Genomic DNA, 15,800 nt, shown 5'->3' on the forward strand with positions numbered 1-15,800 from the left:
AGGCACTTTTTTAGCACTCCATCGAGAGACGAGTCTAAACAACGCCGCCCGACACTCCCATGGAATGTTACGGGGCTTGTCACCTAGGGTTTCCCGAGTCCGCCTCGCAACAGAACGTCCGCCCAAACCCACTAGGATAGACCTGAAATTTGGGTTCCTAGTGGACAAGGTCTCCTGACAACATCCTAGCATTAGATTTTGGACATCCTAATTTACGCAAAGATACCCAATCCGAAGCATATCCATACTGCACTTGGTTCAAAGAGAATGGAAAACGAGAGGGATGTGCCACTCAACCTCTCTGCTCGTAGGGCATAGTCCCATTCATTTCCCCTAAAACGGCAAGAATCAAGATTCTAACCTAACAAAACCTAAGGGTCGAATGACAATAAAACCTTGTGAGAAGCCTCCCATTCTCTGGGACCACCCTACCATAGGACAGAGCCGTCAGGTTTCCGTCCACCCGCTTCCCTTGATAGCTTTAGTTTTCTAATTAGGTCCTATCACAATTACATGTGACATTTAAAACCAGCTTCCTTAATTAAGCCTTTAGGAAACAAGGTTCGTTCGCATAATTTACGGTACATACACGAATACAAAGCAAGAAATCCTTTGACAAACAAGTTCAAACAAATTCATTAACTTAACTTCACATTAATCTTTGTCTCCTACCCATACAGGAGAAATTATGTATCCCTTCTATTCAACAAAAGTACCCAGTCCAAATTACATGGTACCATAATTTCCATCCATTATATAGAATAGGATCTTCCAACGCCTCCAGACATTGGGCTCACAACAGTCTACAACTCCATTCCGAACTAGGCAAGGGGTGTCCAGAGCTCCACTGACCCCAAACGACCTAGGAGTGAGACACAACTTCTGTGGTTGGCCTTTTCACCACTCAACCTTTAGCCCATGAATCGAGTAGTGCACTCTGGGGTTGAAGTACAGTGTGACCTTGGAGATGATCCACCCACGCAAAATATCAATCCTTAATTAATCCAATTAAGTATCAAGCACAATCAAGGAAATTAGCCTAATATCATCTTCCAAGAAAGCATTCCTTTATTCCCCATGATAATTTGTCATCAGAGACTCGCCATGAATTTACCATCAATCACAAGCACTTGGAGTAATCATCCAAACCACAATCCAACAATCAATTGAATGTACGAGTATTTAGGGAGTTATTCTATCAACCAACAATAACGAATTGTATTTTTCCCAAACAATACAAGAATAGATGCAATAACAACTCCATCGCATATTCGCTCTTCCCCTTGGAATCAAAGAGCAATTCTATGCAAAATTTACTTAACACTTGTATGCACAATTTTTAATGTCATTCATTTTACAATTATGCCATTCATAACCCCTAACAGATTCTTCCTTGTAATTTCTCTATCAATGAATAAGCCATATGCAACTAGGTGCAATTAACTTCCCTTGATACATGCACTTAGCAAGCTTTATCTTTCGAATATGTGAGATAAAATTTATCATTTTCAATAACCTATACTCATGCATCATAGTATGGGGCCTAACGTATCTCATACTAGAATCAAAGCAAGCATATATCAATTCGGAAATACATTACTTACGACTGGTACCGTAGTTGGATTGGTAGTGATGCCTTCTCCAGAAGCTTCGTTGGTGGTTGTAGGATTGCCATCCGCACGCGATATTCTTCGCTTGGGGACCATCATTTGCAAATAGATTTGAGAGATAAGATTGAGGAATGGATTTTGAGATGGAAGGGCGTAAGAGAAGGTGGCTTAGTCGAAGACCGAGATAGGAGGAATTGAGCTAACTCTCTCCCTTCCAGCCTCTCAGGGTAACTCCTCTCTCTCTCTCTCTCTCTCTCTCTCAAGATCCTTCTCGCAATCTCTTGAAGGGGTATCCTTATACCTCTCTCTCGTAGCCTCTCGGGGTCTCCTTGTGCTTCCTTGTACCTTCTCATGTCTCATATTTATCATGAATTAGAGAATAGGGGCTGTGACTAAGAAAAAGAGCTCTTTGTGGAGGAGATCTTGAAAACAAATCAATAATTTGATGCTCAAATCATAAATTTGATGGTTCCATTGGCACTGAAAGGGGGGTAAAACAACGAGACACTTGATTAAAAATCTTTCATATCACTCATTCTTTTTCTCCCTATTTGAAGTACTGTCTATTGCCTGCAAAGTGCGATCGCGGCACGCACGATTTTGTCAATCTCTCTTTTTTTTTTCTTTTTATAAAATCTCCAAAACTAGTTGAAACGTCACTTGCCTTTTTGTTTTTAATATGACATCTAGTTCTAGAAATCTCCATATCTTTTTACGATAATATCTAAAATATGCTAGTTTTTTCTCAAAAATCTAATATTTTTGGACCATCCATACTATACACATTAACACTAGTTATTAATATGGCTCATAACTCTCGTTCACGTTGTAACATCCATGAAGGGTGGCTACGGTCCTTGTCAATCCAAGAAAAATATCGGATTACGACTCATTTTTTATATATTTAAATATATATTTATAATTAAATAAAAATAATTAATTATTAATGTTAGTTAGTTTTTAGTTAGTAATCTTACTAACTTATTAATTGACTAACTAACTTTTAAACTAACCAACTAACTTTTAATTGCATGGAAATATTACAAAGGCCAACATGAGCAAAAACAAACTATTAGGATTGAACACATTAAGAATTCTAGCACTTCAAGATATTTGGGAAGCTAGAATTAAGATAGTGTTTGAAGGTATAGGGGAAAAGGTTTAGGCAAGGAAGAGTCCAACACCCCACAAAGTATCGTGGCGTTAGTATATTGCATGCATGGTTGGTGAACTAGGCAAAGGCAGCACAAAGTGTGGTGGTTTTTAGTATACTCCATATATGGTTGGAGTTATATTAACACTAATCTTTATATTTTCATATATAAAATGAGTATGGTATATCTTACTACTATATTATTTTGTTTGTAGGTTTGGAAAGCCCCGAACCTCCAAAAGGCTTCTTGAACCTATTCCCTTCTTGAACCTCCCCTTTTTAATGAAAACCCCCTTTCTCTCACATTTAATCACTCCCTCTATCTTTCCCCTCCTCTTTTTAATTAGACCCTCCCCCCCGGCTCCTCTCTCACATGTACTCTCTCTCTCTCACACATGTACTCTCTCTCTCTCTCTCTCTCTCTCTCTCTCTCTCTCTCTCTCTCTCTCTCTTTTATAGTTAGATTAAACTTTTTAATTTAAACTCAGGGCCTCCTTTTTTCATTTTTTCTCCTCTTTTAATTATTATTTTTCTTTTCATTAAATGCTTCGAAATGTTTTTTAATTTAAAATATTTTGATATAGTTCTTCGCATATTTTGAGAGAGAAGGGGGAAGGGAGAGAGAGAAGAAAAAGAAGAAGAAGAAGAAGAAGAAGAAGAAGAAGAAGAAGAAGAAGAAAAAGAAAAAGAAGAGAGTGAGAGACACATACTAAGAAGGGGGAACTGAGAGATAGAATTATAGAGTGAGAAAAGATAAAATTTAAAAGAGAGAGAAAGTTACAAAAGAAAAAAATGAGAGAAAGAAAAGAGATGATAGAGAGAGAGAGAGAGAGAGAGAGAGAAGAAAAGCGAGGAGAGAAGGAAAAGGAGAAGAAGAGAGAGAATATGAAGAAAGAGAGATAATTATAGAGAGAGGAAAGATAAAGTTTAAAAGAGAGAGAGAGAGAGAGAGAACAAGGAGATAAGAGAAAATAAATTGAAATAAAAGACAGAGAGAGAGGGGGAAGGGACAAAGAGAGAGAAGAAGAAGAAGAAGAAGAAGAAGAAGAGAGGGAGGAAGGGAAGAGAGAAAAGATTTGAGAGAGAGAGAGAGAGAAGAAGAAGAAGAAGAAAAAGAAGAAGAAGAAGAGAGAAAAAAGGAAAAAAGATGAGAGGGAGAGAGAAGGAAAAGATAGGAGAGAGAGAGAGAGAAGAAAAGCGAGAAGAGGCTGAGAGAAAATATAGCATTTCTTAGAAGAGAAAAGACAAAATTTTAAAAAGAGAATGAGGAGAAAGTGAGAGAAGAGAAGAGAAGAGAAGAAGGAAAAGAGAGAGAGAGAGAGAGAGAGAGAGAGAGAGAATAAGGAGATGAGAGAAAATAAACTAAAATAAAAGGAAGAGAGAGAAAGAGAAAGATATGAAAAAAAAAATAGACATAAGAAATTGGGGGAGTAAGGGAGAGAGTCAAAGAGAGAGAGAAAGAAAAAAATAAAAATAGAGGGGAAAAAAGCGATATCGCAAAGCAGTCTAATGTTCCCTATGTGTGTGGAACACTAGCTACTATATTATTTTGGTTGTAGATTTGGAAAGCCCTAAACCTCCAAAGGGCTTCTTAAACCTCTCATTTTTAATTAATAAAACACCATTTCTCTCACATTTCATTACTTCTCTCTTCTCTCTCCCCTTTTTAAACCCCCTCTCTCACATGTAGGTTCTCTCTCTTCTCTTCCCTCTCCTTGTTTTAATCAAATCAAACTTTTCACAAACATCTCTTTCTCCCCTTTTTTAAATCAAAGCTCTCTCTCTCTCTCTCTCATAATTATATAGAGAGGAAATATAAAATTTAAAAGAGAAAAAAAATAAAAAAGTAAAAAGAATGAAAAGGGAGAGAGAGGAAGAAAAGAAAAAGAAAGAGAGAATTATAAAGGGAGAAAATATAAAATTTAAATGAGATAATTTAAAAAAAGGGGAGAGAGAGAGAGAGAGAGAGAGACAGGCAAAGAGAGAAGAAAAAGAGTGGAGAGAGGGGGAAAGAAGAGAGAGAGAGAGAGAGAGAGAGAGAGAAGAAGAAAAGGAAAAGGAGGAGAGACAAAGAGAGAAAACAAAAGAGATGAGAGAAAATGAAATAAAATAAAAAAATATAAAGAGAAAAAGATTAAATATAAAGAAAGAAAAAGAGAAGAAAAAAAAAAACCATTCAAGGAGGAAAAGAGGAGAAATGGATTGTTGCTGGGGGGTGATAAGGGCCAATAGTGAGTGGAGGGAGTGGTAGCTAAATAGAAGCCTGAATGTTAGAGACGGGGGTGCGGATGCGTTTTCTTAGAGGGGCTTTTTGGAAAGACGGGGGGAGCTTGTATTGTGGGTGATGAAGGCCGAAGGAGGGAGGGGTCAAAAGAAACGCGAGGTTGCATCATTCTGCGTTTTCCTTGACGTGTCAACCCGTTTGCGATTCACAAAAAGGTTAGCTCAGTGATTGGAAGCGGTGTAACCCATTATCTGTCCAGGCCAAAATGTCAACTCAAAGCGGTAAGGACACAGAGAGAGAGAGAGAGAGAAGGGGCGGGGGGGCAGCCCGTGACATACAAACAGTACACATGATTAACCAGCTTTACAGATTGTACCCCTACAAGGTCCCATAACCAGCACTCAGCATTATAAGAGAAGCAAGAAGCAGCAAGAAGCAATAAGATTTCATTGAAGACCTCCACATATAATATGGAAGCTTCTCACAGCACAAATGTTACTGCTTTCATCGTCTATGCTTCACTAGCAGTGGCATTATTAGCAGGTGTGACGCTCAGATTTAGCCTCTTAGCAAAGACTACTTTTGGATCTCTTTCAAGGCCTGATGCACGGCATTACCCACGAGTATGTTGAACCTGTGTGTGTGTGTGTGTGTGTGTGTGCAGCATTGCATGCTGTGAAGGGTGTGCATGGAGCAGGCAGCAGTCCCATGTTTGTGTTTGGGAGCTCTTATGTGGACACGGGCAATGTGAACAATCCAGACTCTGCGAGGCCATATCCGTGGTCCAAGCCTTATGGAGAGACGTGGCCGGGGAGGCCCTCAGGCCGGTACAGCAATGGCCGTGTTCTCACAGACATCCTAGGTAACAGGCAATGGTGCACCCCCCACTCATCATATTGGATTATATGTTTTGAGACCCCCAGCTTTATAGAATGCATAACAAAGTCTTGATGCTTTACAGTTCACCCACGTTGAAAGGGAATAATTGACAGCAACAAATTTATCAACCGTGATGAACAAACTTAGGCAATTTAGAAGCTTGATTTCAATGCTGATGCATTTGCATCTTGTCCCTACCTACAGACTTATGGCTCATGGATGGATACAGTTCTGTTAAGCTAAAAGCATCTTCTTGCATTGGCAGTGTGAGCGAAATGCAGCTAGTCTACAGCTTGGTTTTATCGATGGAATTCTGAGTGCTCTTGTGTGCCTGTGTGTGTGTTTCTCTGGCAGCCACGGCCCTAAACAGGAGCTCGCCCCCAAGCTATGCGAAGCGCGGTACCGCAGGGCGTCTGATCAAGGCGGGCCTTAACTTTGCGAGTGGGGGGAGTGGGGTGCTGTCAGGCTATGGCTTCCCTCCCATCTCCTCTCAGATCGATGCTTTCCAGAGCGTCGCCTCCTCCTCTTTGTACACCCCGCAAGAGCTCGCTTCTGCCATCGTCCTCTACGCCACGGCAGGAGACGATTACTTCCACTACCTCACTGTCCAGAACTCACCCTTGACTGTATATTCTCTCTCTCTCTCTCTCTCTCTCTCTCTCTCTGTCTCGGCATGACGTGTTTTTCAGCTTTCTAAGGGTCATTCCTGCCACATGCAAGTAATAACTAGGCTATACTAAAGTCTTATAATAAAGTGATCTCCTTTTAGAGTTAGTAGCAGGCTCGCCCTAACAAGGTGCCACATGCAGCTTACTTGCTATACTTCTAAAGAGTATAGACAATCTCCATGTGGCATTGCCATAAGTGTGGCAAGACATCACAATGGAGTATGGAGTTGCATATGTTCTCAATGTGTCTATCATTATTAATTGTTGTTTTCTATCTTTTTGTGAGAAATGTTAAAATATGTGCTATATAAGACATTAAACATTTTTAAGTTTTACTTTGATGCATATGTTAACATAAATATTTATCTAGCTTTAGTGGATTTGTAATATTTGTAAATCCACTAAATCCAAATAATGATTCTTATTAAATAAACTTAACGAAGGGTTAGGCTTTCCTTCCACAAAAATCCTCCCTACTTACTAATTGTTGTTTAGGAAGTGCATTTAAAGAAAAATAGCAAGGCGTAAGCTCCAAATGTGAAAGGGAAGGAGGGATGGGAGAGAAAAGGGATTTCGAAGACATGAAAAGCAAGCACATCAACATAATATTGTGCATATCATACCCAAAGGTTAACCATGATATATATGGCAGCGGGTATTAGGTACTGGCAAAGCACATCAATTGGTTGGCTCCCATATAAAGGCTTCATCACTATGCATTCAATAATGTGTCATTATTGTTAGAGAACAACACTATACACAACTATATATACGACTTCATACACTTGATATTCCCAAGCATAAGCTAAGCATGGTATAATCTCACTCTCTTAAGATGCATTTAGGAGGAGCATATTGTTACTTTTTTTAATGCCCATGTCATATATAACATTGTTAAGACTTGTATGTTAAGTAACCAATGTATATATTAGTAATGTGACTTATAAGTAACCAACATAAATATTAGTAATGTGACATGAACTACATGAATTTGATAAATTTGGATGGAAGCTAACTTTTCTTTGTCATATCATCACAGGATATATATCCTTTGACTGTGAATGTAGGCAAGCAAATCTCAAACGATTTGGTGAGATTATATGCATTGGGTTTACGCAAGTTCATAGTGACATACCTCCCACCCATAGGTTGTTTGCCCATTGCCTCATCTTCTACAACTTTTCAACATTGCAATGATAGTTGGAGCAACAATGTGGCCCAAGCCCACAATGCAAGGGTCTTCAAAAATGTGTTGGGATTGAGGCATTACTTCACCAATGGCAGCATAGTTCTCCTTGATTTGTATACGGCATTCTCATCTGCACAATCTTCATTAGGTAAAGTTGAGAAAAATATAATCTCATTAAATGTCATGTTTTCACTCGTTACACTTTCTGTTTTAGTACTTATTATAGTGAGAAGCTTACTCTGCTCAAGATTATATTTCTTGATAACATTATCATTCAATCGATTTGTGTCCAAACATGTCAATTATGTATCGACATCACCTCATCAAGCTAAATTGTATTATGGCATCCCCTATAGTTGTGCCCTACGTGGTGCATATTTTACATAACTATCTTGGCAAATGACCGATCATGGTACTCATGTGCTCAAACCTCCTTCAAATAGCTACAATGGAACTAAACTTTTAAAGCTAAGGATAAAGTATGAAAGAAGAGCATAGATGTGGATACCCATTGTAAGAACAACCCATGATATTATTTCTTGCTCTATGTGGAAAAAGACAAAGTGAAATGTAGATCACTTGAATCAAAATGACTAACATACCTTTTGATTTCTACCTTTTACAGGATCTAGTCTGAAACCATGCTGTGTGGGAAACTCTCCCCCCTTCAAATGTAGCAACTTAGATAGTCAAGGTCAACCTGCCTATACTTTGTGTCCCAACCCATCATCCCTATTTTATTGGGATGACATTATCCACCCAAGTGAGGCCGGATGGCAAGCCATTGTAAAACAGCTATCTCCTTCGCTTGTCTCACTCCATAAGTGGTAAAAAGGGTAAAACTTGTGCTAATTTTATAACCCAAAGCTCATTAACCTCCTCATTATATTTAAAAATAAAACAAACACTTCTATGTCCATGTTTATGATTTATCGAGACTTTCCCTTTTGCATTCACATCTTATTCACATATTCCCTTTTTTATTATTGTATTTATACTGTTTTATGCATGAAGTAATTGTACATTAAGAAAGGTATGGAATCTTGTGATTGGATTGATTTGTGATTGGATTGATACAATATTGCTCCCCACTCTGTGTGTGGATTCTTGCTCCCAATATTTTGTTTACAACAAGCATGTCTAATTCCATAACACCAATATTTTATGTGTACACAGTATTCACAAAAACCAAGGTTTAGTGTCAAAAAAGAAATAGGATAAATACTCAAAATTTGAGGGTGCAACATTCAAAACTTCAAATTCAAAACATATTTAGTCATAAAGATAGCAAAAACCTAGATATTAACCGAGTATATCTTCATGTATCATGTAGATAAACTATTTCTCTTGCATGTAATCTTGGTCCAACTAGTTTGTTTGTAAACATAGCTTTATATTGGTGATGTTATGAAAACTTATGCCCCTTTCTATCACCCTACCTTTTGTTTTTCCTCATTCCACATAAGGCGTGAACAAAAATGTGGAGCCTCATTGAGATGCTTGAGGTCTTTTGCAACATCTATGTAGCATGATTGAATGTTCTATGCTCTTGCATATCTCTCCATGTCCAAGTCCCCCTTACAATTTATGTTTTATTCATCCTTTCACGTCACCTTTTCTTGACTTTCAAAAGATGAATTTGTTTTGTTTCTTTTGTTACGAGTGTATACACCTACAAGGAAGTAACCATGTGTACATGATTATATCTACATGTGTAAATCTTTGTGTGCATGTAACCTTCCAAATCATGATTCCACGCATGTGCACTTCACTCTACATGAAAACTTGGCTATCAAGAATTGCCATGCAATGACTTTTTCACTTCATGAGCAATGGTTGGATGTATGTAGGGAAAATCTTTTATGGTTGCACAAGGACTCTCTCTCTCTCTCTCTCTCTCTCTCTCTCTCTCTCTCTCTCTCTCTCTCTCTCTCTCTCTCTCTCTCTCTCTCTCTCTCTCTCTCTCTCTCTCTCTCTCTCTCTCTCTCTCGCGTGCATATAAGGGTGGTAATCCTTGATTTAGAAATTATGATAGTGAACGAATTTCTAATTGTAATGAATGAAGCTGAGAGGAGAGAGGAGAAGACCTAAAGAGAGAGAAAGAGAGTGAGAAGAAGAGGAAAGAAGACTAGAAGAGGAGAGAAGAAGGGAGGAAGCTATGGAAGTTGGAGATGAAGGTGAAGAGTATGTTCTTGATAATAAATGGTTGCCCTAATCTGGGAATCTTACACCTTATATACCAGATCAATGTGATTGGGTGTCTAACCCCTGGTCGGTGTGTATCCCGCTTGTTACAATCCATCCCCACCCTGAAGATTTTTGCCCTAAAAAACAAGAAGAAGAAGAGGGGAGTGATGGGTGGACTAAGGGAGGGTTGCAGAGTACTACTTTGAGCCCTTTTACAATGAAAATTGGGTGGGTAAAGACTAGGGATAGCATGATGTCCCGGACCGGCTTGCTGAAGTTAACGTGTCATAACTTTTGATAGGCTACTCCAAATAAGGCGTACCACATGTCAAAATGGAGCTTATGTCGAGTACTTTTAGCCTATGTAGGATGCACATGCTTGAGATTTTGGACAATTACAAAATTGTTCTAAAAGAGTGTGCAGTCTACAAGCATAGGGTGGTCAAATGGGGCATGACTGGCTAGTCTTCAGGCGTGGGACCTCTTGGAGGTAGGGAAATTCATTGATAATGGTTTCCAGGTACCAAGAGTCTTCCTCCAGGGGTAGGCCTTGCCATTTTATGAGGTATTCTCTAATGGATCGAGACTATAAGTGCTTATCTCGTTGCCCAATGATTGCCTTAGGGATATGCTGAGTGATGCCTTCTTCATCTATGGGGGGAAGTTCTTCCACATAGTCCACTGAGGAGCCCATGAATGGTTTCAGCCGATTGACATGAAACACATTGTGGATTTTGGTGGTAGGGGGAAGTTCTAAGCGGTCGGCCAAGTCACCACCGACCAAGTCACCAACTCTCTTTAGAATCCTGTATGGGCCATAGAAGTGGTGGGCCAACTTGTTACTATTGCCCTCTTTGAGAGTCGAGTGGCGAGACTTAGGCACTTTCAAAAAGGACCAATTCTCCTTCTTGGAATTGCAAATTCCTTCTTTTCTCATCAACATAGAGTTTCATGTGTGTTTGGGCCTTTTAAAGGTTCACTTTACATTGTTGAAGTAAGGCTTGCATGTGATCCAACTCAGCCTGACTCTAAGGGTTGATCTTATCACTAAATAAGATTGTGGGGAGGGGAACCTTATACCCATACAAGGCCTCAAAAGAGGAAACTCCAATGCTAGAGTGTGTGGAGTTATTATATGCAAACTCAGCCAAGTGGAGCCACATATCCCAACTGTGTTGTACATCATGGCAAAAGTGTCTCAAATATGTCTCAAGCCATTTGTTCACTATTTCAGTCTAGCCATCAATCTGAGGGTGGTATGTAATGGATGGAGTAACCTTGGTCCCCATGGAGGTGAAAACTGTCTACCAAAAGTTGCTCATAAACTTTGTATCCCGATCATGTACTATGATTTGTGGTAAGCCATGCAATTTGAAGACATTTTCCATAAATTGAGTGGCCACTTGAGAGGTAGTGTATTGGGTCTTAGTGGGGATAAAGTGGGCAGCTTTGATGAGGCAATCAACTACCACATAGATATTTTTCCACCCTTTCTTGGTCTCGGGAAGGCCAGTGATAAAGTCCATTGTGATGTGAGTCAATTTCCCTTCAGGGATAGGGAGAGGTTGCAAGAGGCCAGTGGGCCTTAGTATACTATCCTTGTTCTGTTGGCATGGAACACATTTGGTTACAAAATCCTTGGCATCCCTCCATAAGCCTTTCCAATGAAAGATCTTGGCAATCATGTCGTATGTTTTGAAAACACCCAAGTGACCAACAGTGGGGCAAGAATGCATCTCTTCCATGATCTTCTGCGTGAAGGGGGAAGTGTGTGGGATGACAATCTTGCCATGGGACCAAATAAGGCCATGCTTGAGCTGATATTGGGAGTTTTCAACCATGACCCAATGTTGTAATTTTTGGAATATGTGGCTGAAGTGATCATCTAACAAGTAAGCCTCTTGAAGCTCTTCAACCCAATCACTGTGCAATTTTGAAATAGAGGATAATTTGCATGCCCACATTCGAGAGAGTGAATCTGCCACAATATTATCCTTGTCTCGTGTACGAAATGTCAAATTCATAGTTTTGTAAGGTTTCCACCCATCTTCTTTGCTTAGGAGTCAAAGTGGACTGGGTCAAGAAGTACTAGAGGACTCAATGATCGTTTTTTACTTGGAAGTAGTTGCCATACAAATTGTGGTGCCATTTCTTGATGGCATGGAGGATGGCCAACATATTTTGGTCATATACATTCATTTGCATCTCCTTTCTATCAAGCTTGCGGCTCTCAAATGCAATCACACCATGCTCTTGCAACAATACTGTACCAATACCCCTGCCACTGGCATCACAATGAATGGTAAACAACTTAGAGAAGTCAGGGCAAACAAGGATGGGGGCAGAAGTAAGCACCTCCTTTAACTGTTTGAAGCTATGATCAACAGTGGCATTCCAAAAGAATGACTCCTTTTTTAAGCGATCAGTCAAAGGTGCTGCAATGGTGGCATAGTGCTTAATGAAGCATCTATAGAATGAAGAGAGACCAAGGAAACCACGCAAAGAAGTAGTGGTGGAAGGAACGGGCCAGTCCCTAACACATTGCACCTTCTTGGGGTCAGCCTGTATGCCATTTTTGCTCACAATGTGTCTCAAGTACTCCATAGATGTCTGCATGAAGGTGCATTTTCTCTCCTTAGCAAAGAGTCCATGCTCTCCCAATAATCAAACAGACATGTGTCAAGTGCTCCTTGGATGACTTGTTGTAAATGAGGATGTCATCAAAGAAAACAAACACAAACTTGAACAGAAAGGGTTGTAGGATTTTGTTCATGACGTTCTGAAAGGTGGCAGGTGTGTTAGTCAATCCAAAAGGCATCACTAGAAAATGATAAAGTCCATGATCAGTCATGAAGGCCGTTTTGACATCATCTCCCTCCCTCATACGAATCTGATGGTAGCTAGAACGCAAGTCAATATTAGTAAAAAAGCATGCCCCTTTCAACTCATCTAGCAAATAATCAATCCATGGGATGGGATAGCAGTTCTTCACCATGATTTGTTCAAGTCTCTGTAGTCAATGCACATGCAAAAGGATCCATCTTTCTTCTTGACTAATAGGATAGGGGATGCATAGGGGAAAGAACTTGATTCAATGAAACCCATCTCTAACAACTCCTTGACTTGCTTTGCAACCTCTTCACGCTCACACTTGGAGAGTCTATAAGGGAGCTTGTTTACTGCCTTGGAATGGGGCTCTAAGTCAAGTGGGTCATCCACTTGTCTCTTAGGAGAAAGCATTGTAGGCATCTGAAATAGGTCACTGTATTCCTCAAGTAAGGCTTGTAAGGCTGAATCATTAGATACTGCAGAGGGCTGACTGGAATTGTCTTTATTCAATTGCAAAACAAAGATTTGTGAGCATTTCTGAAACTCCCTTTTGAGTTGCTTTGTTGTAATGAGCTGAAAATCAGCATGATCTTGAACTCCCTCTAGGTTGGATAGGTTGTCCATGCATCATAAACTCCATATAGAGCTTAGAGATGTCCATAGCAATTTTCCCCAATTTTTTTAGCCAATCATAGCCCAAGACAACATCAATGGGGCCCATATTTAGGGCAATTAGATCAACCAGTGCCACATTATTTTTAGCCAAGCATAAGGGAATTGTGGGACATACACGTGTGCTAATTTCTTCTTCTCCATTTGCTACTTGCACCTTCAAGGGGTGGTGTAATTACATAGGGGTGTACTTCAACCGATCAATGGCTGATTTATTGACAAAATTGTGCGTGTTATCACTATCCACAAGGATGAAGACATGCTTTCCATGGATACCTCCTTGAATGCGAAGGATACTGGGGCTTCAGGAGCCCCGTCCAAGCATCCAAGGAGATAGAGCAAAGGGAAGTGGTAGATGGGTGGAATGTTAGATCAAGTATCCGTGATGGATCATTGCCTGGGTCGTGAAGGGAAAACCATCCTCCGGGTCATAGAACTACTTGTGATCAACATCCTCCGCAGGCTTAGCCTGGTCGGTGGGTAGGTCATCCTCATCATTGTGTCATAGAAGAGGTAAGCACAAGTGCCTTTATCCCTAACAACCTCCCACTTAAAGGTGAATGTGCCCCTAATAAGGAGAGAACAAGAAAAAAGTGACAAAGAATAAATGTACATAAGTACAATAGGATGAGGAAAGGCGTCATCTCATCCAAAACCCATCAACTTCCTAAGTAAGGCAAAACGCTCTGTTGAGAGAGTTTTAGTGAGCAAATCTGCACGATTTTGGTCAATTGAGATCTTGACAAGCTCAATGAACTTGTCCTCAATAACTTGTCGAATAAAGTGGTAACGCATCTCAATGTGCTTCATCTTCATATGGAAGACCAGATTCTTAGCCAATTGAATAGCACTCATAAAATCTAAATGCAGTGTAGGACCTCATCACTAATGCCAAGGTCCCTGCCTAATTAGAGAGCCTCCTTGCAAGCCTCAGTAGAGCTGCAACATACTCGGCCTCATGGTAGATAGTGCCATGCATTGCTGCACCTTGGACATCTAAGAAAAAACATGTCCAACAAAGGTTAAGACATAGCCAGAGGTGGACTTTCTAGTGTCTGCATGTCTTGCATAATCACAATTAATATATCCCATGACTCTTTTATCCTAGCCAACATAACAAATGCACATAGTCGTCGTTCTCTTCACGTACCTCATGATATCGCTGACGGCATCCCAATGCAGTTGGCTACATGTAGACATATAGCATGCCACAACTCCCACTACAAATGTTATGTCAGAGCAAGTGGCTATCATGGCATATATCAAACTACCCATTATGGATGCATAAGGGATCTTGGCCATCTCGGCCTTCTGCTCATCAGATTATAGAAAATCAGCCTAACTAACCTTCACATGAGAAGGTAAAGGATAGTCAATATGCTTAACATCCTGCAAATAAAACTACTCAAGGACCTTCTCAATGTACTCCTTTTGTGACAAGTAAAGGAGCCCCTTAGAGCGATCACACATAATGCGCATTCCAAGAATATGTGAGACCTGTCCCATGTCCTTCATCTCAAAGCTCTTCTTGAGCTAACCTTTCAGGGCATCCAACTCATCATGAGCACTCCTAGCAACAATCAACATATCATCCACATAGAGGATCTGATTCATAAGGCTACCATCACGAACCTTCTTCCTATGTAAGCACGGATCCATATCACTAAGAGAATATCCCTATGAATGCATGAAAGCATCAAACTTGTGGTACCATTCCCTAGGTGTTGGCTTAAGGCCATAAAGGCTCTTTCTCAATCTACACACTAGGTGGTCCCTGCCAAGTTCTGCAAAGCCCTTAGGCTACTCCATGTAAATCTCATCATGCAAGTCCCCATGAAGAAAAGTTGTCTTGGTATCCATATAATAAAGATCCAAGTCAAGCTAAGCAACCAAAGCTAGCTCAAAAACATGCTCAAGCTGCTTATACATTTTCTCCTGATGGAAAATAACATCATGGCTATTGATAACCTTCCAAGCCTATGAATCCCATAGGCAATAGCCCATTTCACCTACATCACCATAACCAAGAAATATACATTTTCTAGACTTAGGATCTAGCTTATTGTGCTTGTCCTTGGAAACATGGCAGAAAGTCTCACAACCAAAGACATACAAATGAGCATATGATGGAGGTTTTCTAGGCAATATCTACTCTATAGCTTGATAGTCAAGAGTAGTACATAGAGACCGATTTATCAAGTGTATAGCAATAATAACTACCTCAGTCTAAAAATGCTATGGTAAGCTTACCTGGCTAAGCATACTACAAACTTACTCCTGAATGGCCCTATTCATGTACTCAACATACCATTCTAGGATGAGATGTACGGGGAGTCAACTTGACACTGAATACCCCTCTCATCACGAAACTACTCAAAGGCTTTAGAGA

At 40.0% G+C, this 15,800-nt stretch overlaps 1 protein-coding gene across 1 annotated transcript; it reads left to right on the forward strand.

Moving 5' to 3' along the window:
• The first annotated feature begins 5,184 nt into the window (after window positions 1-5,184).
• Window positions 5,185-8,640, forward strand: LOC148016938 (GDSL esterase/lipase At5g03610-like). Its single transcript, XM_087663239.1, has 5 exons — window positions 5,185-5,530; window positions 5,652-5,849; window positions 6,221-6,492; window positions 7,574-7,871; window positions 8,349-8,640. Exons 1-5 carry the CDS (start codon window positions 5,458-5,460, stop codon window positions 8,552-8,554), a joined length of 1,047 nt encoding a protein of 348 aa, XP_087519365.1. The 5' UTR covers window positions 5,185-5,457; the 3' UTR covers window positions 8,555-8,640.
• Window positions 8,641-15,800: the final 7,160 nt, after the last annotated feature.

The sequence above is a fragment of the Lygodium microphyllum genome, chromosome 22 (assembly GCF_053477565.2).
Source record: "Lygodium microphyllum isolate KBCC chromosome 22, Lygodium_microphyllum_v1.1.10, whole genome shotgun sequence".
NCBI lineage: Eukaryota > Viridiplantae > Streptophyta > Polypodiopsida > Schizaeales > Lygodiaceae > Lygodium > Lygodium microphyllum.